This window comes from Enoplosus armatus, chromosome 3, assembly GCF_043641665.1.
Source record: "Enoplosus armatus isolate fEnoArm2 chromosome 3, fEnoArm2.hap1, whole genome shotgun sequence".
Taxonomy (NCBI): Eukaryota; Metazoa; Chordata; class Actinopteri; order Centrarchiformes; family Enoplosidae; genus Enoplosus; species Enoplosus armatus.
In genome coordinates this window covers 19,183,294-19,209,769 of record NC_092182.1, presented here as the reverse complement: position 1 = coordinate 19,209,769, position 26,476 = coordinate 19,183,294, and the positions used below count along the sequence as shown (strand labels likewise).

General features: G+C 40.7%; 1 protein-coding gene across 1 annotated transcript in view; it reads right to left on the bottom strand.

The window, feature by feature from the left end:
- tox2 (TOX high mobility group box family member 2) overlaps positions 1-26,091 on the bottom strand; it is an 88,632-nt gene extending 62,541 nt beyond the window's left edge. The window contains exon 1 of the mRNA XM_070903261.1: positions 25,999-26,091. Within this exon, the coding sequence (XP_070759362.1) occupies positions 25,999-26,091 (93 nt within the window). The remainder of the gene's footprint in view (positions 1-25,998) is intronic.
- Positions 26,092-26,476: the final 385 nt, after the last annotated feature.

Sequence of the window (26,476 nt, the reverse complement as noted above, 5' to 3'; positions counted from 1 at the left end):
GTGTGTGTGTGTGTGTGTGTGTGTGTGTGAAAGAGATGTCAACTGAGGCCTAAGCAGCTCGACCATAACGAGGACATGAACCCAGGGGCTACCTGCCTCGGGCCACTACTGACACTCAAACTACTGATCACACCATTGGGAATATCCAGCCAACACCAGCATTTGAGCTATTTATAGCTGACCGCAGCTTTTACAGTGACTCTCCATCCTCTCCTGGTGTAAACTCATGTGAGTTTGTACATACGTGCTTGTGCTTCTAAGACAGGAACAGCTGAATATATAACAATTACTATAATTCAAATTTAATTGAATGCAACTTTGCCTTCGTATCATGTCCTCTGTTGGCTCGTGGTTTCTCCTCACCCCGCCCTGTGCCTCCACCCTTCCTCTTGCTGCCTCGTCTTCTGTTTATATTTCTCCAATCGTTTTTTGTTGATCCACTAGTCAACACAGATCGTAATGTACACACAAGCGCAATACATCAGCTGAAGAGTCTTAAGCTGAACCTCTGACATCAGCCGCTCTCTTTCCCTCTCTCTCTCTCGCCATCTATCAGTATGTATATTCATCTATCTCCCTGTATCGTTCTGTTCCTCCTTTTTCTCTTTGCTCTCACCTCAGTCTCTTGGCATTTTGAAGAAATGAGCAAGAAGTGTCAAAATGCAAATACATGCTCGTGTTGTTTATCACTGAAAAAAATACAGTGGAAAGTGAGGGTGAGGAGGTCATACCTGCCTTTGATTGTGGCTGTTTCTAACCCAACTCATGCCACGATGCCTTCTACTGTAGGTGACAGATAACCTTCTAAACTTATCAATATTGTGGTCGTTTTTTTACCTTGGCCTTAACCACAGGTGTTGCATTTGTCGAAACCTGACTGTTACTGAACCTTTTCATGTGCTAAACGGCTGAAAATGTTTTACTATTTTTAAGAAATACAATTAATAGTGAAAGTGGAGGTTGTGCATCTGCAACACAGTTTGGGTTTCTAACTTTGTGCTAATTTCTCAAACTTTTATGACACTTTCTCTTTCTCTTCCCCAACTCTTGTTCTTGTTCTTTCCAACTTTGACTTTGTGTCTACCTGCAGCTACAGACGGCTGTCACAGAAAGTAGATTCTGTATGGAACAACAATGCAGAGCTCGGCTGCATGTTTTCAGGTAGGCAGATAGGAAATTCAACAGCGCCATCTAAAATTGTACCAAAGCTTAGACACTAAGTACAGTCGGCTGAGTGGATTATTGAGTGGATTAAACGCTGCTTTTTTGAACTCTCCACGCAGGAAAATGGAATAAAAGTTATAGATGTAATTAAAGATTTTTGCTCCAGTCCATGGTCACGTACAGTTTTGCTGTAGGATCCATCAAAGTGCAGAATTAAAAACTAAAGTGGTTCAGTTCAAATGAAAGAAAGCGTATTCAAGCTTCATCTGTACTAAAGCTGACAGTTGATGAATTATGTCTCTTATTTACACCAAAGATGCCACAAAGACCTCTAAAACACGACCCCTCTTACCAAGGATAACATGCACTGGAATAACTACTGACGATATAAATTTGCTCTCTCTCATTTCTGTCACTTTCTCCCTCAAACACAAACACACCTGGCCTTTGTATTACGCTCGACACAAAAGCGAGGGAGATGAAGCACATTAATAAAGTGCAGTCGGTGCCCTTGCTCTCTCTGATACAGAGGACGGAAAAGAAACTTTTCATTTTCATTTATCTGTTTCTTTTTTTTTCAGAAGCCCTCATCTTTTTTTATGAGGCAGTTTCCTGAAGGCAAAACAACACAGTGCTACAACAATACAACTTACAACCAGCAACTGACAAGCAGAGCCAGAACCTCGGCTGTGCGCTGGCCACAACTCGTGTGTTACAGGCAAGAAACAGATGGTTGGGAGAAGATTTAGCTAATACAAAAACAGGGGATTTTCTCTTTTCTGTTTTTTTTCCAGGAGATGTACACGCAAAAGGCTAGATTATTTTAATACAGGCAGAAGCTGAGGAAGATAATTCCTTAACAAATTGGGATTGCTGAGGAGAGCAAGAGACTCACAAATGTCAGTTTGCGTTTGTCATCTGACTTCATGAGAAACTCTGTGACTGTGATGGAAATATTCTCATGTTTCCTTTAACAGAACATAGCAAATATAACACTATCTGTGCTGCACTATAAGGATTTTTAGCAACACAACAATGCTGATAGAAAGACACGAAAATGAGCAGTGCTGAAATGATCAGTTGATTAGTTGATTAGCAACAGAAATAATCAATTGGCCATGAACTTTTTCATTCTCTTATTCCAGCTTATCAAATGTGAAGAGTTGCTGCATTTCTTTGTTTTATATCATTGTGAATTTAATGTTTTTGGATTTTTGACTGTTGGTTGGACAAAACAAGTAATCTGAAGATGATGATTGACATTTTTCACTATTTTCTGACATTAAAACTAAAGATTAATCGATTAATCTGACAAATAAGTGACAGATCAATCAATAATGAAAACAATTGTTATTTGCAGCCCTTGAAAGTGCCAAAAGGTTCAGAACATGTTACATTTTAGATTGTAATGAGACATTGTAATCTCTCCTTTGCATTATTTTGTATTCTTATGAACATAAACTGAACATGGCCTTGTTCAATTAAAAGTGTCAAAAGCTATGTGTACTCTGCACCACGCTGTCCATTACAGTAACATAGTGAAGTATTGTTTGAAATGTTTCTAAATCTAAAGCATTAGAATCCAAATCAGCTTTGAAAAATGTCCCTTTACCTCAGTACATTTAAATGTCACCGCATTTAGCATTTTGAATGCTTTGTTAATTTTTAGTTTGGATGCATTTATTTGAAATAAAAGTGTTACTTTTATGAGATATGAGCTGCAGAGGAAGTCGCTGTCTATGTTAGGCAATCTTGTACAGTAAGTCAGCTTTAGCAACATATTGAGAAGTTCAATCACACATCGGAGGAAGAGAGAGGGAGAGAGAGAGAGAGAGAGAGAGAGAGAGAGAGGAGGCAAGAAGAGAGAGAGATAGAGAGATAGAGGGAGAGAGTTAGTTGAGAGTTGATATGCTGACTACAGGCAGTTGATTTGGTTTCAGAGAGCATTGTTACGGTGCTTTGAATTAATGCCTCCCAAAGAGTCCAATTGTGATTCTTGGGCTGTGCTGACAGAATATTTGACAGCCTAGGGTGAGCTGCTGATCTCAGCTGAATCCTCTGTTCTGTGTGTGTGTGTGAGTGTGTGTGTGTGTGTGAGTGTGTGTGCCTGTGTGTGTGGATGTATGGTTGATACCCGACACATTCATACACCTACACATGTTCAGATATGTGTGGATGTGCAAAACAGTCAAAAACGCCCACACGAATATGTGTACGAACTCCCACACACACACACATGGACACACAAAGACGGAGTGGACAGGGTGTGAGAACAAGACCAAAAACGAACCAACGCATAAATCAAATCCTAAATGACTGTTAACTAAGCGCAAACACACACAGACACAAACAACCTGAGCATGCAAACAACCCTCACATGCAGGTAAAATGAGCACATTCACTTAATCAAGATGAAGCAGTTTGACCACTGCTTTTTTTCTTTTCTTTTCCCTGCAGGAAACATGTTGTCCTGCTGAAAGAATAAAAAACCTCAGTCAAGCCCAGCGCTTCATTACAGTGATGGGAAGGAAAAAAAGACGCTCCATCAAAATAAACACGCTGCACAGCACCGGTCCAATTTGACAGCAGCTCGACATCATGAAAAATTATTTGTGAAAATGTAATTCACAAACCTGCAGATACTGCAAATAGTTTAATTGTATTCATCATGTTAACTGTCTTGATACCAAAGCTACTTTTATCAATTACGCTAAAAATGTGCTCTAAGGACATGGATTATAGGCAATACAGACTGAAAATGTAGAAATAATGTGTGTTTAAAATACCAATATAGATAGAATCTAACATTCAATACTAATTCATATAGTTGAGGTTTTGCTAAACACGTATACAACGTATACAAATCAGTGGTAATTACAGAATTAATTGGCTTTCATGAGAAACATACAAGTCTACGATACCCAACCTGTGATCACACTGAGCCTACATGTGCAGACAAATGTAGTCTACGTAGTGTAGTTCATTTATTTGACATCTCATTATTCATTCTGCAGAGCTCGGTAATGATGCGTTTAAATGCAAACAGATTTCAAACGTGAAGTTGCGGAAAATTGTATATGGTCTGCATGTTTTTTAGCATCCAGTCACGGCCAAATTCTTTCATTCCACTTCAGTTTGCACAAATGAACTGTTAGTGACAAAAATGAGGACATAAGACTTGACTGCCTCCTTTAAAGACTTGAATGCGAAAAATCCAAATGTCCGAACAATATGAAATATTTAAAGACAGAGAGAAAGCCTCACATAGCAGCACTCATTAAATATTCAATTATGAAGCCTATAAACTGAAAGGGCATCGTCTCAGTTATGTAGAGACAAAACAATTAAAACAGCTTTGAAAGGAGAATGTTCAAATTGTACTTGAAACGATTAGTTGAATAAATTGCGATGGGTATTTTTCACTATTTCCTGACATTTTATAGACAAAACAATGGATCAATTAATCAGGAAAATAATCAACACCTTCATCGATAATAATAAATAATCGTTGCAGCCCTGGTTCCGATGTTTTAATGGTCAACTGACAACTTACTTTTGTCTTAGATCAGCCCTGAATTAACTGAACTTAACTTGACACTCCCTTTGACAAGAATTGAAACTTGTCGTCGACTAATTGCACCAAAAGACTTAAAAACAGTTCTGACCACCAGGAGGAAATTCCTATAATAGATCCAGCAATGCAAAATTATTCAGATTTAGATTCAAAGTATGAGACCCCCCCCCCCCCCCCTCCTCAAAACTCTGCATGTGTGACTTTGCCACAAGTTGAGACAGTTGTAATGAAAAGTACAGATGAGTCAAGGGTAGATATTTATAGTTATACACTGAGTAGCCGCCCTGTCCCCCGTGTGAAACTGCCATTCTGCTAATCTGAGAACTTAGGTCACCACAGTATCATGAAAAGTGATTACACAGTTTTTGTGTCTCCATGTTTCTTGAAGTTTGAGTTTATAGTGTTTTTCAGAGGTTTCCACAGTGAAAACATCATAAATCTGGCCTTGAGCATGAGAAACCTTCCATATGGATCCATTTCTAGGAAAGCTAAGAAGCCAGTACTTCATTAAAATTAACTGGATAAGGAAGAAGAAAAAAAAAACAATGGGAAGAGCAGAAGGCAAGAGACTCGCAGCCAACTGAAGAGTATAATTGTAATGCAGGTGTTGATTTCGTGGATGGGTACTTGGGTACTCTCTCTCTCCAGCCTTCTCCCTCTCCCTTTACCTCTGCTATCCATTTACAGCATCTCTCTGCCGTCCTCTCTCCCTCTCTGCCTTTACATCTTTCTCTCCATCTTGAGTGCTGTGCCTCACCCTAATTAGAAATTCCCCCTCCGACCAACTGAAATTGAATTGCCCATCATTTGCATAATGATAGCTCACCGGGCTGACGGCCGATTTACCGTGAGATGAAATGTAGCAATCACTTAAGAGAGTGACCATGAGGGAGTGTGGGTAAGGAGGGGAGCATGGGGAGAAAGAGAGAGAGGAGTGAGAATATGAGGAAGAAATGGGATCACAAAGACAGAGTGAGGTTAAGACACACGAAGAGAGAGAGAGAAAGAGAGAAATCCGACAGGTATTTAGGTTATTGTCTCATACAGCTATATTGCTGGAGGGATGGCTGTGTCCTCAATATGACAGCGACTGGACACAACAAGGACACATAAGGACGCTTATGCAACACCATTCCTCTTGTCAATGCAAGCACTTCTGTCTTTCAACTCTAATTATCATAGAGCATATTTCATTCACAGCTACTATTCTGTCAGAGTGGTGCAGGAATCCTGTATTCCAGAAATCCTAAATTATACGCTGATCTTTACCTTCCTGGTTTTGTATTATTCTCAGTCTCCAGCTGCCTTCTCTCTAGGGTCATTAAACATTTCTTTTTTAAGTGGCACATTATCCATTACAATGAAAAAAGGAGTAGCATAACTGGGACAAGAGGTTACTCTTTTATTTCACAGTAGCTTATATTCAGAATGCAACTCAATCAACAACTCAACCAAACGTCTGTCATGCCAGGTAAACAGCTGGCAGCAGTTCAACTCTCTAGCTAGTTGGTTAAGAAACATTTACCATTTCGGATCAACAGCTCATAATATTTATGTGCCTTTTAATTAACACTCCTCATTAGGAAATAAAGGATGAAGAGCTGATCATTTGGATCCAGGGTTATGTTTTGTTTCACTCTCAGAACAGGAATAAAATACTTGAAAACAATTACTGAATGTCAGCAGCCTCTATTGTTGGTGTAAATGTTAAGCTGCTGTGCACTATATTTAGCCTCTCGAGTAGATGTTTGGCAAGTTCTGACTTTTTTCCCCGCACGAGATCAACATCGGGAACTCCTGAACCACCCACAGTTTATGAGAAGTGGTCAACCTGTCAACTGTGTAGTTGTCGCCCCATCAGCTCAACAACTGCTACGCCATGTACAAATTACTGTAATCAGTGATACAATAATCATCTCGTTGTCTCGCCTCTTCTGGGGCATCGATCTCACATTCCACAAGTCCTGAAAATTGGATTAGTAAAAAGTCCTGATAAATCTTGTCTCAGTGATGTCACGTAACTACGGGCAAATCAAATAATACAGCATGATCAGTGCGATGTGGCAAAATGACAGCGAAGAAGCGCAGGGTTGAGGCTTGTGCACACAGCAGCCTAGAATCTTAAAGTAGAGACAAACTTGACTCAAACTGAGGCAAACCGAGGCAAAGTGGAGTAGAGGTCATATTTGTTTCTAATAGTCAGTGTGATATGTTGGGCTATCAGGTTGGAAGCTCTGCCCAGAGCCTGATAAGGCCACTGTTTATTGTCTAACTTCCACTCTTTAACCTGAGCAACCTCAGGCTCTCACACACGGTACTTTCCACTCCTTAGCCATTACCTCAACATGTGTATGTGTGTGTGTGTGTGTTTGTGTGGTCTATATGTGTGTGTGCGATTGCGTGAGAGAGTCCTCGTATGTGTGTGTGATCTTTGGTTTCCATCACAAGTTTTGACCTAATTAAAAAGTCCTGTCGATGCTCAATAACTGACAAGTCATCAGAAAGCACACAGAAGTGCACACACATCGCTCAGTGCTCAAATCATTTATTCAATTCTTCAATCTCCTCTTCCTCTGTCCATCTCTACATAAGTGATCAGTGATCACATGTCGCATGTTAAAGTCGGCTGGCCCAGACAGGAGGGAGTTAAGTCCCTTATCTCTCCTCCCCAGAAGAAATTCCTACTAGAGGCCTCGCTCTGCTGGTTTCCTGCCTTCTTGCCCAATGCCCTATTTTTACTCATCGGGGCTCTAGTATACCACGGGCAGCTTTTTCCTTGTCACTACCATATTTCCTGCCATTCTCATTCTGACATTTCTCCCCGCCGCACGCTTCGCTCAAATGGTTCCCCCTCTTTATGGGTCATAACCTTTCAGTCGGGGCCGTTCATATTCAAATGTACCTGACGATGCCGATGCAGATGCCGCAGCCGCAGCCGCTGCAAGCTCACCTGTCATTCTGGTTGGCCTTTTTTTTCGGTGCTCACAGGTTTTTAACATCAGCTTTCACTAGGTGTTAATTCCAGATCTTTCTGAGTGCTGCCAGAAACAATCAGGTCCACTCTGTGCTTTGCTGTCAGGCTGACAGACTGTAGTACATTATGGCTCATCCGCAAAAACATAAGCAGTTTGGTGTTTCAGGCTCTAAATTAAAAACAATATGGAGTATTGCACCTTTAAACCTTTAAGCACCTTTAAACCTTTAAAAAGGTGAATGAATTAATTAATTTGTTTATTTTCAACAATCAAACATTGCAAAATTGGATTTAAAAAACTGGTGCTTTATGTGCTGTTTATTTGCACCTTTTTCCCATTGTTCTCTTCTATTTCTATTAGAGGAAGCATTTTCTGACCTGTCAACATTTCAAGAGACCTTATCTATTGTAAACTGATCAGTGTCTTCCTGTAGCCAGAAACCTAAATTTCAGGTATATTGAGACACACAATCTAGGTGAAAATTTGTTCAAAGCTGGTCCTCCTACCCAAAAGTCAAAATGAAATCTGTATTCTCACCTTTTGTATGAGGAAATATAAACTATCATGATACTTCAGCTATTGTACATATTTTTCCATTTTACAAAAGAGGATAAGCCCATTTGTGGACACATCAGTGGAAACAGTGTCTAAGCTTGAGCCTCTGAGTGGGTGTTTCCATGGCAGCTGTTGACTGACATTTGAGGGTCGGCGTTGCTAGGAGACGCGGCGTCAACTACAGTGATGCGCTACTGACTGATGAACGTCATACGGCTGTGTGACCAAAGACCGTCAATAAAGGTAATTTTCCACTTTTCAACAAGCAATAATGTTTGTTATATAATGTTAGACTGTAAGACTTCTGTCCCTTTACAACATCATACATTCTTAATGCGACCAGTTGTGCTGTTAAGTTTGTATTTCACTCAGAAAGTGGAAGCTAGCAAGCTAGGCTACTGTAGTTAGCACTAGATGTTACTTTTTGTTCATGTTATTTCAACATGAAATAACACACTCAACGTTGTGTTCGTCCTGCACTATACAAACCAGCGGGGTATAGGTAGCGTTGTATTTTATGGATCCAGTTGTGGCGATCGCAAATGAGAATGTGATATTACGAACTATATTTAGTGCCCGTTCACATGTATTCCACCAAACAAATAACAAGTACTAACAGAGTTAGTTTGACCCAAAAATTCACGCCCTCTGGACAACATCAATGTAGGGGGCGCTATCATTACAGACTTAAATTTCCTCTTTTTGGTAATTACTGTTTTGATCAAATAATTAGACAAATCAAATGACTCCCAACAAGAGTGAAATTTCATTTTATTATAAGAAGCAACCATTAAAAAACACCTGAGTCCAGCCCTGATAAGCTCTCAACCTTTTGGTGCTACAATGTTGTATTTCAACATCTGGAAACCGCCACGCCAAAGCTACAAATCAAGACCTAGATTTCCTTGCTACCTACTACTGACTTTCCTGAAGCGTTTTATAACCAGCCTGAGTGACAAGGTGAACTCAAATGTACTACTTCACTCACAAGGCTCGGGAGTCCCTGGTACAGAATGTGCAGTTAGAGAATTCAAAGTAAGAGGCCTAAGGAGGCCTGAGGAGAAGAATGAATGGCAGTTAAATGAATGTCTGGGGAGACATGATATCACTGACTGGCCATTTCAGTGCAGCTTTCATCCTATTCATACACCAACAGGGTCTAAATGCAGGTGGATCGATGCTGGTTAAAAACACTAATGGCACATAAAGGGAGCACACTTCGCTACTGTGCTTCTTTCTGGCCAAGGTCTGATCACTCCTAGACTATTAATGGAATGCAGCTCTCAGTAGAGAATATCTAGCCTGCTACAGGTGAAATAAAAAAGGTCCGTTGTCTAAATTATCCAAGGCTATTTTTCTTACAAAACAGTGGCCATGACATACTAGATGAGAGTTTGGCTTCTCATTCATATTTGCAGCAATAAACCTGCTGATATTCATTCTGATGAGTGTGATATCGTGAACAAAAGACAGTGGACACCTGTGCTTGAATCACACTATTGTATGACTTTTCTTTTCTTTTCTTTTTTTTTGTCCCTTTACTGGGTACATTTGTGAATATCAATATTATTTCCCAGTAGGAGGTAAATGGTATTGAATGGTTGCCAAGCTGCTGGAGGGGGAGACTGCTCAGCTGACTAAAAGAGCCATTCTCCATTTTATCTCTCAATCAGTGTGTATTTGTGTGTGTGTGTGTGTGTGTGTGTGTGTGTGTGTGCCTGAATGCCATCCTAATGGTGTGTGTGTGTATGTGCAAATGTGTGTTTCATTTTGACGAGGAGCAGGACAAGCTGGAGCTTGCTGCATCACTAGGCCATGTGAGAAAAAGTTCACGTGATGCAGGCAAATACAGCCGGTCTTCAGCAGGATGGAAAGACTGTAATCAAACCATAAATCAGAAATCACTGAACTGCCATCCACCCACCCCCTCTCTTTCTCCCTCTCTCTCTGTTTTCTCTTTTTTTTTTACTACCCTCCTACTCCTCTCTGCAGAGCTCCCTGTATAGCATGGTATGTTACATACGGGCATGCAGATACTGCTCTGAAAGAAGTGAATAGCGGATCAATGAAAAATGCATTGTCCCTATATCAAAGGATTGCATCATGAGATACCTGAAACCATATAGTGAAAGAAAATCCAATATTTTTTTTTTTTTTAACAGATCAGTGAGCTTTTTCTATAAGCTCTGCTTGAAAGCTTGTGTGTGCTGAGTTTGGCTGTAGTGTGTATTAAAACATTTCCACACCTTAAACAAACAACTCTGCAGTCACATGTGTACATGTGTTTCTGTCTACTCACAAACACACACAGTACATATTTGTCTGGCCATGACTTTCATAGAGAGCCACCTGGTGTGCTGTAATATCAGGAGAACAGTGGGGTCATTGTGAAAGAACTGTGTGATATCAAGGAGGGTGACCCATTTAGAGCCCAGCCACAGAGCTGACAAGCCTCTGTTATGTCTAGGACATCTGGAAGGCCGGAGCCGCTCACTCCGATGTACTCCACATATGAGTCAATCCTTTCCAGAGAGGAAAAAGACATCTGACATGGTCATGGATATTTCACACGCTCACCTATAGGACCTATTCAGGAGGTAGGGCTGTAAAGTGATGCTGATACTGGCAAGGATCTTTTACAGTGCGCTGAGAAATTTGGAGGGAATCCAAACAATATCTAAAGCTGTTCTGGTCATCTTGGAGAGATTTTAGAGGGCTGGAGTAACGTTGCAGCACGGTGCTATCTGCTGCTCAGCAGAAGTGCTCTGCAAAGATCAAGTGATCAAGGGAAAAAAGTTCTATCTCATTATTCAAATGAGAATTACTTTTTCAGAAGCTGATTCAATCTGGTGATGTTCAAAAGGGGCCTTGCATATTCTGCAAAATTACTGTAGCAGGGGAAACTGACTGCTTGAAGTGGAAGTAAAGAAAAAAAAACACTGAATTCAAAGAAAAGAAATGTTACCATTCATGTATCATACACAATGCTGTCCAAAACGACTGAGATTTGTCCAATGAAGCTGCAGTGTTGCGCATTATATAAACGAATACATGAATGCATAATGAGAGGCCAAAATGAGCCAAGGAAAGCACACTGAACAAATCCCCCAGGGGGAAGGAAATTATTCAGAATAGACGAGGACACAATTCATAATAATATTGGAAAGGGAACTTTATTTAAAATCCATGCTTTAAATGTAAAATCAGAACTACCGTACATGTACAGAGTGGCTAACTTTAGGAAGATAAGGACTTTAAAGTATTTTTTTCACTAAATCCAAAGCCTCATTTTCAGATTACGGCCTGAGGTAAGATTGCTGAGATGACATATAAACAAAATAAAAGCCAACCTAAAATATGTATATGGATCAAATACAAGCATTTGTGCACATCACAGCTGGTGCAACAGAAAAAGCTCTGATTATTCAATCTAAAAGAATCCCACTGTCATTTCACTTTATGTAGCCCAAACAATAATTTTGTATCATGAGGTAATTCATTTTTGTATGGAGAGGCAATTGGCTGCAAAGATTGAATCATTGGCCCTTGTTTCATTTTCCATGTAATTAAATCAGCTTCTGTAAGCTGGTGTGCGATTTAGAGAAAATTAGCATTTTTAATCACAGTACATTACTTTAATAACTCAATAAATCTGTGGCAGCTGCAGCATCTGAGAATGTTGTCACAGCCACTTAGTTCTGCATTTGCAACTAATACAGGCTGATGAGAATCAGCCAGAGAGAGAGGGGAAAAAAGAGGGTTAGAGAAGGGAGAGAAGAGAAATCCAGCAGAGTGAGACAGAGAGGATGAGAATCCAGGGAGATAGAAACAAAAGCATGGCAGGTGAGAAACAAGGGACAGCAGAACCTGGAAGAAAAAGATATCACCGCAGACTTTGGCACAGAGAGGGGCTCAGCACTTGTCTCACCTCCTTCAGTTATTAACTGTTAATCCCCAATTAGCTCATTCGTCACCTCGGTGTCGTACATGAAACCTGCTTACCCCTCGTGCTGCTTTGTTGCTTGGGTAGCGATAGTAGTTGCCAAAAAAACAAGCCTGAATGACTACAGAAAATCTCATTTCATTGTAAAAGGGATGTCAAGAAAGAGGCATCCTCTGAATGCATACAGTACACAACCAAGCTGCAAGAGTTACTACAGGTTAAATCTGGTGTGCCAAAGTCCTGATCCTGCAGCGGAAAGAGTGGTCTCTTTAAAGTGAAGAGAAACGCAGAAATGTTTTTGGAATGTGAGAAAAGCTAGGAGCGTTTCTGAAAGGTCAAGCACTGTTTCATGGATTACCTCTCCATATCTACATTTTTGCATATTTTTTTCTGCTTCACTCTCCAAGAGACACCTTTTTGGTCCAAACCACAATACTTTCACAGACATAAAACCAGAGAACCGTCCTCTCTAGAAACTGGACAGCACTGCCTGCATTTAGTTCTAAACTAAACTCAATGTTAGAGGAGGATGGATGGTTTGCATCTCGACCAATCAATTGGTGTCTTTTATGGCTGCAAATAACAATGATTTTTGTCATCAATTAATCAATGATGTAAAACTGAGAAAATCAGCAAGTCCTCACAGAAGACAAGCTGAAACACATTTGATCACATTTCAGCTGTAGTTTTCCTTTAACATACCAAGAAACCAAATGTTTTAACTGCCTAAACTTAACCATGACTTAACCAGACCTTAGCGCTCGGGATGGGTGGGAACACTGACGTTTGATGCTGTAATAAAAATAACAGTGAGTGTGAGCAGGTGCATGAGCACAAATGAAAGTGAGAGCTGGTGTCCTGTCAGCACATGCATGGCTGGGAAAGAGGACTCTGTCTTGGTTTGTGTGCATGCCAAAGTGTGGAATCCATCTATTCTATTCTATTCTATTCTATTCTGTTCTATTCTTTCTTTTCTTTTTTGTGTAACTTTGCAGAATTGCTCGTCAGACCTCTTTCTCTGTCTGCCAGATAAAGCTATATCTCTCCATCTCCTCTTCCTCTACGTCAGATGTTTGTTTTCTAGTTCCTTGCACAAGTACAGGGCTGTAATAGTCTAAAACCTACATCATTTTACAGCTTAACAGTGCATCCCTAAGCCTGGGTCCACACACACACACACACACACACACACACACACACACAGGTTTACTCACATATTTCCACATCAACGTATCTGGCAAGGCACACACACGGTAGACAACATAAAAAATCCCACGCCTTATTGAGATGTGAGTTTACGTTCGACATAGGCAGAAGAGGCACATGAAAGCATTATGGCACACAATCAATGCCCTGAAGGTGTATTGGCAGGCGTCTGTGCCCATTCGCTCTATCTTTGCGGTTCCATTGAGGAGACTGAGGAGCCTTGTTTCCACTGATACGCAGCTTTTTGATTCACTTAGCAGGCTTTGTCATGTGCATGTTGGATTAAGCCTCAGACTAAAAATCAAGCGTGCGCACACACACATGCGCGCTACAGCACCCACAAACCCGCAAACAGCCATTAGCGCGATGGTGCTAGACCCCACTAATTAGCTCATCATTTCAGCACCTCTCTCGCTCGCTTCATGGATCTGATTTCAAAGTACACTTTCCAAAAGTGTCGTGGTGTAATGATGGCATTACAGCATCGGACATACAAGTATATTTCCATGTGCTCTCTGGGGACAAGCGGCGACACACAGGACTTGTAGTTTCCTCTATCGACTGTGTGACTAACACTAAAATAGCACCAGAGGAGGCTAAGTTGATTTGACAGGACACGTACAAGGAAAAGCTATTATAACGCCATGCCAGGCTGATTTTGTAAGAACGGCTCGGCTGGGCAGCTCGATCCATTTGCAGATCAGGGTGCAGTGGATCAGAGGCAGCTGGATTTTTTTTAATACTCCACAACAAACACACAACAGCCTAACAGCTCACATTTATGGTTCTGAATTTATCTCCTGGTTCCTCTTTCTCTCTCCCCTCTCTCCATTCCTCTCATAATACAATTGTGAGGGCAATTTCACAGTGTAGCGACTGGTCAGAAATTGCAGAAATTGCCGATTATTCTGCCTTAAAATTGCTTGAAATAAAACCATGAAATTTCTCTTGAAATGGTACAACCCCCCCCCAAAAAAAAATCTCTAACACAAATCTGAGAGCATTTCTTTTCTTTTTTTGTGGTTCATACTGCTCTGAGGTCATTCGAAGAAGAGGAAGATCTCGTTGTACATTGTGAGTGTTAAACAACCGCAAATGTCAATGATTGTTGGTCTGTATGCAACTAAAAGCAAGGAAGTGATGACACAGTAGGTTTCTTATCTATCAATCAGTCATTTTGGTAATAATGAATTTCTTTGTTAAAATTTTTCATTACAGTCCTTTACCAGTTTTATCAATTGCAGAACAGATGTCTAACGTAAACTAGGGGTGTAATTTCACTGCTGTAGAGTGTAAGTGTATGTGAGAACACTTACCACCACAGATTTATACCTTTGCCGTACATCGCAATTCCTCAATGTCTATACTTTCTGCAGCAGCCTCAACTCTACTCTCACCTTCTACTGTTTTTTTCTTGTGTGTGTCTTTGCGTATAATTCAGTTGATCATTACTTTCAAATTAGAAAGCCTGTTACATGTCTCAGTATGGATTGGTTAGGGAAGGAAGGATTCACACACTCTATATGGTAAACAGCGGCCTTGTACAGTTTCATATGTAGACTAGGGCCAACTACTGGGGTTTATATGTGACTATATATATAAACATTATTACAAAGTCTGTTTCTGCACCGTGGCCTTCACAGCCAGTGAAATGGCAGTGAAGCCAATTTACAGTTTATAACTCAACCACACATCAATAATAGAAAAAAATAGATTACAGTAAATCCATGGTTCAAAAGCTGCATACCTTTGAAATGTCAAAGGGGAAACCACAACGGATAACTCATCTCAAAACTCATTTCAACTGCACAGTGCAAGCTGTATTACAAATATTCAACAGCCTACTGTTCCCTCCAGGTATTTTTCAGCAAAACACTCTATACATTTTCATCTGAGATGAGAAAAAAAGGAATGTATTTTTTTCACTGGCACGCAGCCAAACCAATTTAATTACATTCCAAATGGGCACAATCTCCACGTAGCAACCAGCCCGTGTTGTATTTCTCAAACTTCAACAACCTCCTTGACTTTCTCTGAGTAATTGAAATCTTCCACTCTTCCACCCTCGTCATTATGCGGAGCAGCAGAAAGTACAACAAACCAAACCAAAACGAACAAGGACACCTGGCTCTCAGAATGAGCTGCTTTAGCCAATTTGTAACTTCATGAGCACGTCTTGATACAATTTCTCTGAAGTCAATTAAAAGAATATTAGGTGGTGTATATCTAGAAAGAACGAACGCCTTTCTCCTGCCAAGAAGCCGGTGATTACCAACGACTGGTGTCAGCAAAAAAAAAGTCTGATGAGAGGTCATCGCCTTTCATTTTGGATTAATTCTTCTAGCCTCGAACCATGTCCAAAAAAAAACCAGGAACAATTCTTTTGATTTGATAAATATTAATTCGATACTTATCTGAATGCAATGCTTCTGCATCTGAAAGATATCAAACTTTGCAAACAACTTGGGTGCCAAGAGGTAACGTTTTAGTACAAACAAGCAGAACCGCAGTAATTAAGAACACAGCTCTACATAACACGACAAATTGGAAAGAAAAAAATGTTTTCCATTTTCGAATGTTTCTAACAGTTTGCTTCACCATTTCCATCATTGCAGAGAAGATGAATGCATTTCCAATTACTGTTTCAGTGCTTGATAAAACATCAAAAGATCCTTTAAAAGAGCTTACTGCCAAATCGTTTAAAGTGTCTCAGGCTTTTTTTTTTATTTTTTTTTTTACTGCAAAGACAAACTATAATCTCAGAGTGGTCCTCCCATCTACCCGGTGGGTAATTATAGGATGGCAGGCGAATAAATCATCCATCCAGACTGGCAGTAGTCTGGACTTCTATGTACACTACAACCCAGAATAAGGTCCTGAGGTGACCAAAGTACAAGGCATGATATCAGTCACACGATGCTGTGTTTGCTTCAGGAAATCCTAATAACTGACTGTGACGCTCAAGGCCTACAGAATGTTCTTGTCTAGATAGAAAGAAAAAAAAATGTAAACGCTTTAAAATGTGAGACCTTTTAAGCAATTATCTCGCTATTTATGTACACGTACCCACACCTCCCTCTCTCTCTCTCTCTGACTGAATCTGTCTGAGAGCCCAGCCACATGCCAGTGCCTTTGTGTCAAAGATTAAGTGAAACCAGGAGTGCCAGCAATGCTGTGTTTGCCCAGTGAACACACTCTGTTTCAGCTGCACCAACACATCACATACCAATCAACACACTGAGGCCTAAAGCAGACCTGAAGTAGATACTGTAGATCCATAATCAATATACAGAGGGCACAACAGTCAAAATGCTTGAGAATTTATATCATTATTGAAGCATTATTCTGCACGTGTGTAGATTTTAAAAGAAGAGGGTAAAAGCTGAAAGGCAGCAATAATATAAATACATTCAGCACTGACAGAGCAAAAAGCAGAAAAGAAGAAGAAAAATGCAATTACATCTACATTTAAGTACAAGGTGCAGCTCTTCTTCTCTAAGATTAAGTGCAAAAACCGACTATCAACACACAGTGAATGGAATTCCTGGAAAGTAAGGCAAAGCTACAATGAAAATATTATGAACAAAGCCCAAAAGTGCCAGAGGTGGTTTACTAGACTGAAGCAAAAAGGGGCCTGGGGGGACTGTGGGTTTGTAGTGATAGGGAGGGGAGTCACACACACACACACACTTGGCTCAGAGCGACACAGAGACAAACGGCACATGGCAGACGACCAATCCTTGGTGGCCCAACCAGCTAACTACCTTCCTGTGCAATCCTGAAGTAACTCAAACATGATCTATTGACAAAAGACATTTGATACACCATCACTGGTTTCAAAAGTTCTCATTTTAGTTAGGGTGCATTTTCAATGTCAACGATTTATCCGGTTTTATCATTAACAATGTCACCCTGCAATGAGGTTATTCATACATGTGACTTTTTTTTTTTCTTGAGTTGAACGAGCAGGGCTTGTAAAGTCACCATGACAATTAGAGAAGGAAGCAACTGGATGTGTGAAACCAGAAAAGTCTAACAAACAAGGCTTAATCAATCTATCTAATATAAAGACACAACCCCCTTAACCACAAATATTTCCAAAACTGTGAATATGATCGCAGGGTTGACTGTTAAAATAAAAAAAATGTATACTGTAAAGTACAGTAATCACTACAGCAGTGGGTCGCACACACAACAACCCGACAGCATTTCTGTGGTCTGTGTGCTCACACGTGTGTGCTTGTGTTCATTTATGCAACGCAAGTGCAGACTTGCTTGCATCTGCATGTACGAGTGTGTGCGTCTACCTGTGAGAGAGTGTATGTCTCTGAGTGTGTGTACTCAGTGGGCCCGTGGTCTCTGAGTGTGGTCCTGAACCAGCCATCTCCAGTTCTGTTTGCACAAGACATGCCTCAGGAAGCTAAGACAACTGTTCGTGTTTGCCCATGTTGCGAACCTCTCTTAATACACCCGACAGCTGCATTCTTCGACAGCGCAGACACCATGTTTATCAGTGTTTTTATACACTTATTCTATGGAATCTGTTAAATCACACCCATCAGGAACACCCACCAGGAGTGGAGCTCAGGGATTGAAGTGCCAACAAAAAAACCATATGCCATGTTGCAACTCTGACAGACAAATTCCCTGTGCTTCTTCTATAATCTAAAACTTTATAACCTGTACCCGTACAACAAAATCTTCCATACAACAAGTCATTTAGTCAACAAAGGAAGTGATGAAAGCCGTCTCCCACAAAAAAGCTGATGATTAATTTCCAATCATTTGTTTTGATGGGTGATTTGGTGCCTTCACAGACTTACTTAAGGTTGATAGAAACACTGTCCCTCCCACTCCTGTGATATCCAAGGCAGATCCACAACCTGTCAAACCTTCCCCACTTTGACCTGTCAAGACACCCAAAAATCAGCCATACCCCCCTCTCCTTCACTCCTCCTTCCTCTCCTTAGTGTTTCATTTCCTGCTAATAGACTAAACCACGGTCTCACGCCATTTCACGTACAGCCTTTACCGGGAATAAAATCATGACAGTACCAAAACATAGGCTGTAATAAAACATTCCCAGAGAGATGAAATGAAAAACAAATTGTTGGATGAACTGTGAGATATTTGCAGAGTGGCGAGTGTGAAAGTCAGAGATGATGAGCTCCGTCTGTGCTTATGTGAAATGTTGATATGATTTTCTCATACAATGATTACGCTAATTTATGTACCAAAGCCTGGTTTACACAAATCTGCCAAGGCCAATAACTGCACTCATAATCTCCAGCATCTAGAATAATCACTTTGTGGTCTATTTGTTTATAAATGAAATGAGGCAATTATCCTAATGAAGATCAGCTTTCTTGCCAGGGGAATTGCAGCATTTCTACACAACAACAAAAAAATGTTTTGTCTTCCATGTTGGCGTGCTGATACCTTAATCGCAAAAACAAAAGGAACAACTAAAATGTTGCTGTATGATAATTAAGGACGTGCAGTTCACAGCAGGGATGCTAAAACTGTTGCAAAAAAAAAGACTGAGCTGCGCACTTCCTGACCTACAGTCTAAACCACATGCATGTGGATGATGCTAAATGTCGGCATCAACAATAAGTTTGGTTGTTGCCCTTGGTGACCCAAAGATATAAAGTTGCATAACAGAAGGTCACAGGAGGTTGAGTGTGAATGTTGACTTTGGCTTTTTATTATAATAAAAACAGAGTGACAACTTTGTGATATATTGTCTTGCTGCTAAGTATGTTTACCATATTTATCTCTACTGAAGCCTGTTGTGCAGTATTGTTTCTGTCTATATACTTTATAGAAATATCAAGGCCGCATTCTGTAGATATCAAAGGGAAACATTACTGAAAGGGTTGTATTTTTTCATATTGGTGTGCTGATAGAAACAAAATGAATCTGCTTTGAAATGCTACTGTAGCACAGTGAAATACACTCCCTCCCTTTCCCTTCTCATCAGCAGACAGAGCACAGAAATGGTTAAATAAATCACATGAAGCAGATGCCTCTCTCTCTCTCTCTCTCTCTCTCTCTCTCTTACACACACACACATTCATTAGTGAAATCCATCAATCAGCATTTCATGCAGTTTGGGTTTGAACCACACCAAATGCACTAAAACAATAAACGTCTGTCTTTCAAGTCGCTATCTGGACTGGAACACATCTGGTGGCAAGGCTCATTTTGGTTTCCACATCGTTGAATGACATTACAGACTCAATGGCGAGCTGAAAAATAAAGTACCCCTAAAAATCTCTCTCTATTTTCCCTCCATCTACAGCCCCTCTCTTTACACACACCCCGAATCTGTTTCCCCCTCCCTGCGGAAACCAGCTAACCTCTCAAATGCTATTCCACCACCCCATCCCCCAACCAATCAAGAAGTGAATATAAAACAGCACAAGGAAACTGGGTGGTGGGTGGGTGGGGGGCAGACAGACAGGGAGGGAGAGGCAGACAGGCAGGCAAGGCTATTGCTACCGAGGAACCAGTGGCCTGCTGAGGTGAAGACAGTTTAAAACGCCTTGGCACATCAGACTCCTTTACACAAGTCGAGGGGCTGAAACACACAACCAACATGCAGCTGAGGAGCCAGGAGTCAAGCCTGACTGTTGTATTTGGGTTTCAAGGGGCAGTGACGATAATTAGGGTTAATGTGATTTAATGAGGGGCACGAGCCGGGCCGGGGCTGGGCTGCTTCGATTCGCAATCAACGTCAAAATTGGAATTACTCTGACATCTTGTGATGTGGCTGTGTTTCGCATGACGTTACAGTTTGCCACACATGTCACCAGGCCTGAAAACCTGCTATCAGTCTTATCATAAAAAGCAGTCTGGTGATTTCTTATAATAAACCGACTTTCGGGCTGATAGATTGCGATGTGATGGCAGCATAGAAATGATTTGGATAGCAGTAGTATATCACAAAAGTATATTGGGAAGAGTTTTAAAAAATGCACTGTCATGACTGAATTCTTGGCAGTTAATACAATCAATCATCGGCATAAATAGCCTGTTTCTATGGACCTAGGTGATTAAGTAGCTAACCAGGCAGGATAAACTATACTATCTATTTTCAGCCATACATGACTTATGACCCTCTTAACACCTCTAGTAGCTCTGAGTCATGTCTGGTCTAGATTATAAAGTACAGAGCAGAGCAACAGCAGGGCTGCAAAGTCTGGTTAAAGCTTTGTCACCTTCACTATCCTGTAGGTTAAACTGAAGTCCATGGTGGTAAATCCCTGTTATGGATGGTAACCTATCCTCTCGCCTGTTTTCTAAACAGTCACTTGTTGTCCTCAAATACCCCATGAAGTGGGCGTAGCTACAGATTAAAATCAACAGTATTATTGATGTGGTGGCACCAATGTGGGGATTTCCCATAGGTGAATAAACATAAACAGAAAGGTGAAGTTGTGCATGCCTCTCGTTTATCCACAACGTATCCATTAGTCATTCATTTTCCTTTATTGTGTTTTAAACAAGTGATCAAAAATCTAAATCTTCATAAATGCACTTTTCTCCTGCTGTAATAGTCTGTGCACAGAACACAATCTGAGCCCCACTGCTCCAGAGAATAACACTGTAGCTACTTATCATTAACTCAAAGACACAATCAGCCCCAGGCGATCCAGCTTCCCTCCATAACCTTTTGACATTGCTGCTGGGAAGGTAAATGAGAGAAGAAGTTAGACACAGGGAGGGGGAGAGGTGGGGAGACAGAGAGACTTGATTATGTATAGTGCCAGGAAGTGGTTAGACCAAAAAATAACTTCAAAAAGTGGACTGTTGAAGTTTCTTTTTTTCTTAAATACAAAAAATAATGTTCATTCCTTGACTCCATTTAAAGTTATGTAGTTAAGTTATTTGCTCTGAGTTAACTGCCTGGAACTGCATTAGAACAATAAACTCGCCACTTTGAGTATTCCCAGTTCCAGACGCTTTAAACTGCATTTTCCCTCTGTCCATTAGAGCCATGCATGGGTTAACATTTTCCCAGTGAGAACGGTTGGGATACTGCAACTCGGACTGGCCAGTCAGCAGAATGTTATGAATGGGCACAATGAAAAACCCCAAGTCCATGCTGTCGACCCAAGAATGCTTGCCTCCATGTAATTAACTTTTCTCTGTGTACAGAATGAGGTACTGCTGGAATAACTCTCTTCTTTTTCTGTTTCTATTACGGTCATGTTTTGAAGAGAGGGGAGAAAAAAAACACATTCTGAGAATTCAACAACGAAAAAATATTTTCGCCTGTCCATACTTTGAAGTATCCCATGACTAATACAGTGATTTGGACAGGGGTGGAAATGCAAAGGACCACTTGAAAAGGGGTACGTGCTCTGCAAAAGCTGGCCTCATTGCTCTTTGGGTGGACAAATGGCAACCACTTGTTACTTGCACTCATATAAAGATGTCCATTACAAAGTAGAACATGGGAAAACCTGGATCAGTGTATAATTATGTATTCTCTTGTTCAATGTGTTTCATACATGTCACCTCAAGGTATATTACCTATTAGACACAGTAATAATTTGATTGAGCTATCACTTCTGTAAGTACTTGCAATGCACAAACTGTGTATCAATAAAGTGTTTGCTCCGCACTGCGGTGAAAATGGCTTCACCATATATAAATAATGTACAGTAACTTGGAACAGACTGCAGCTATGTAAAGAATAACATCTGCAAACCATTGGATTATAAAGCTACAGTATAACTACAGTATAATTACATGAGAGCCTCTCTCTTGGGCACCGTGCTGTTAGAGGGAAGAGGGATGAGGAGAAAGTGGAACAGCTACAGTAATCTATCCAACTTCATTTCACCGGAGTGATTCTGCCTCGGGGTATGCACAAGTCATAATGCATTTGACAAATAGTCTCCCGCTAAAACAGGCATTTGCGAAGAAGTGGCCTTCAGCGCTGGTATACACAGCTGAGTGTACACTGAACAAACAAGCCTCCCACTCAGTGAGGAAAGATACAGAGAGGCTTCAAAAAGATTAGGAGAAATCTTGGGCGAAAAGTAAAGATGACTCACGGTGATTGTGCAAGTGCAGGACAATGCAAGTTGGATGGAGTTGAGAAGAGCAACAGAGCCATGGGGATCACAGCGAAATACAAATCGATGCTGTTCTCATGTGCTGTTCTTTGCATTGTTCTGAAATGTGGATGCACAGTTTGTTTTATCAAGGAATATACAATGAAATGTAGAGACGCACAATGGTATTTTTGTCTTACATAATCTCCTAATCATTTTGTGTTTTGATCATGAATTTTGGTTTGAAAAAAGGAAGTCAAAGTGCATTAGACTCAATCATCTTTTGATTAAAGCATTGATGATTGCTACACACTGTATTTTGTTGATGTTTCATGCGTTATTGCAGGGAAACCATAGCCTAACTTCAAAGGTCAAGTGCATCCATAGATTTGTGGTATTGACTCATCCTGTCAGTGTGATCCATATTGCTGGCATGCATCAATCAATCATCAGTCTGAATGTGGCCAATCAGCTCGAACCAGTTTCAGCTTACACATTCTTTACGTTCCTCAATTATTAACCCCTTCAGGTAGAAAACAGAATGAAAACAGGTCCACGTATAAAAACTCACACAAAGCCATTCTCACAAAGCCTAATAGTCACCCAGAAATAGATGTGTTTGAGTTTACACCACTAGAACAGGAAGTTATGGGCTTTTATATATGGACTGTCCCACTTAGTATTATGCTCACGTCCCAGTTGGTGTCTTTAATACTGTACAGTAATGCATAAACATACTAGTGAGTTTCACACAAGCTATATACAGCCTGGTTTAAGTGTAAATGATGGTGAATCAACACCTTTTAGGAGGCCTTGAATGGGACTTTTGAGCCTGTTCACATTCTGTATGTGCACAACACTGTAATTTGTGCTTGTGACAAAAATCCAAGCCATAGTGACTGTTGATGAAAAACTGCTACTTAATGGAAAGAAATCAGTGACTTACAATCATATTTTCAATTTCCTGTGGAATATTAGAACAAAAACCATTGAAACCATGCATGCAATATCTGTTCCTAACTTCATCATGACTGTGAAATAAAAAAAATTGCTTATTTTTCATCATCTTTGCAAGCTTACCAGTTAACACCTGCAGGTGAAGTAGCATTACTGCTAACACAGTGCTACTCCAGCCAGGGCAACTTCATCCTGCTGCTGAAATGAAACTGCCACAAAGATGAACTATTGCCAAAACGTCATATAAAGCTCCTGTATCATTATTCATCAGTTATGTGAAGTAGCAGCGGCACAGCACAGATAATATGTCACTTTACATCTTAGTCACAGCTGTTCCTTTAGTAATGACAACGTTATACGATTCTGTCCTTGAAACCCAAACCCGCTTCTCACCGGGCCAACAACCTCTACGCTCGCTGAATCATGACAACTACAGTTCATCGTGTTAACACTACAAGACGTGGGACGTGGCCTCGGTCAGGCAGCCAGGTCTCATTGTGATCTTAAATATACATCTGCAGCTACTGTGTGTGTGTGTGTGTGTGTGTGTGTGTGTGTGTGTGCATATGTGTGTGAGCCTGACCTAGCCATACACACACACACACATACACACACACACACACACACACTAACATGCACACAAGCGTGAAAGTTATAACATTTTCATAAGGATAGAAAGATTACAAAAACCCTTCAGTGTGAGAATATTTTGCCAGTCCTCACTTTATTAACAGGCTGATTTAAGGTATGGTTTGAGGTTAAAGTCAGACTTAGGATCAGCTTACGTTAGAGGTAAAGGGTTGAAGTTGACGTTACAGTAGGTTAGGGGTTAAGGAATGACTGTAGTCGATGTAAAGTACTCATGTATTGTAATTCAAACCTCTCTGCAAGTGAGTGTGTGTCTGTGCGCAGCTGCCTGCGTATGTTGCTCATGTATACATACAGGTGACTGTGTGTATGAACAGGGGAGATTAACAATTCAAATATTGTACTGTGCTATAAGGTTTCACTTTGTCATCAGCAAATGTTAACTGCCTGCTGGCTTCCCTCCAGGTGCTAAGGCAAGCAAACCCATTTGAATGGATGTGGGTATAATGCCTTCTTCTAGCTCTGTCATATGTTTACACAAGTTTTTACCTTGACCACGTGAAAAAAAAAAGTAGCCTTGTTGCCTGTGACTTGTAATCTTGGACTACTTGGCAGGTATGTACATTTGTCATTTGTCTAAATGCAAAACCTTTATCAGCAAAGCAAAGAGTCAGCACCGGAGTACACCACATGGAAAGAGTGGGGCAGTGAAAAAAGTGTTCTCTTTACAGTAGGCCCCATGACATTCAACAGAAATATCAGTAACTAATTCAGGACACGAATTGACAATATTTAGCTGTCTAAAAAGGACGAATGCAAACTGATTTTGTGATACTTCCCTTTAAATTGAAGATTGTCAGAGAAAATTAATTTATGGCACCTTTTCCGACTTTAATTTACCAATAAAAGTGTCTGAGGTTCTTGTAATATTGGATACCAACACACTCCTGTTAATATGAGCACAAAAGATGATAAATAAATTCCGATATTTTAGAATCTTAAGCAAAGAGGGTAGTTTTATAGGTTGCTGATGAATAATTAATTCCTAAAAAGTTATTATGTGCGCACTGATGATATTGGATGCATGCGCAAAAAAGGTGTTAACCAAGCCTGCAAGAACATGCAACTGTATATTCTTCATGGAAACACTTTTATCGAGCAATGAGGCAAAATAAGACACATTAATATGCAGACTGTCCACTTACGAGCTGCAAGATATAAATATATAAACCATAGAGCATCACAAATAGCACCGAGCCATAACATGCATCACATTCAGACGCAATCTTGATAGTTGTTTATTGGACTAATTGTGCATTGACCCATGTGGGAACCTGTGCGGAGCAGATAAGATAGTGTGTTTCCGCAGTTTGCTCGGAAAGGTTTGAATTATACAGGGAGCAATCTGCTGCTTTACATGTATTCCGTTTTAAGAAGAAGGGGGGGAAAAAGCCACATAATGAATTTGTGTCCAGTTTGTTCAGCGAGAGAGAGCATTCGCCAGTACTACCAGTGCTGTGGTGAGAGTGGTGCGCTCCAACTCCAGCTCACAGGACAGCTACAGCACAACGCACCCACACTTCATCCAGATGCACACATTAACAAATTCTAATTAGAGTAAAAACCCGCGTGCACGAGCTCAGAACAGGTGTCTGGTGTGATTTTCTGCCGAGTTTAAAACAATCTGCACCCCTGAAATACAACAAAGTTCAGACAAATCGACTCATTTCAATCTAATTCATCCCGAAGGAACTAAAAGTGCAGCAGCTTCTCACTAATGGTCCTCCGAACACACTGCGCCTGCTCATAGAGGCTCTTTCTCTCTATATACATACAGATATGTATGTGTGTATATACAGCTATATATACGGGCCACCATGTGTAACCAATGTAATTGTGCTCGCGTGCATCATCGCACCGAAGGCTACACATTTAACAATAAGCTCGAAAAGTAGAGGTAATTATTACCTTGTTGGTGTGGTAATAGTCCAAACCGGAGTCAGTCGGTAACGTACATGAACCCACGCTTGAAGGGGGAGCTGGATAAAATCTGACGTCCATCTCAGAGTCCGCAAGACTGACGGCATGAAAGCGTAGCTCCAAAAAACCGGTGAGACCTCTCTCTCTCTCTCTCTCTCTCTCTCTCTCTCTCTCGCTCGCTCGCTCTCTCTCTCCTGCACACACACACACACACACACACACACAGTCTCTCTCTCTCTCTCTCTCTCTCACTCTCTCTCTTCAGTATTAAACCGAACAAAAAGTAGTAGAAGAAGAAGAGTTTCTCCAGACGTTCACTATTCACATCCGTCCTACTCTTACTTCAGCACTATCTGGGCATTCAGCACGGTGATGCTCTGATATAACATCCCTCTGTAAAGTTCACTTGGAGAGAGGGAGCCAGAGAGGGGGGCTGCCCGCCTCGGTAATCACAGAAAATAAAAAG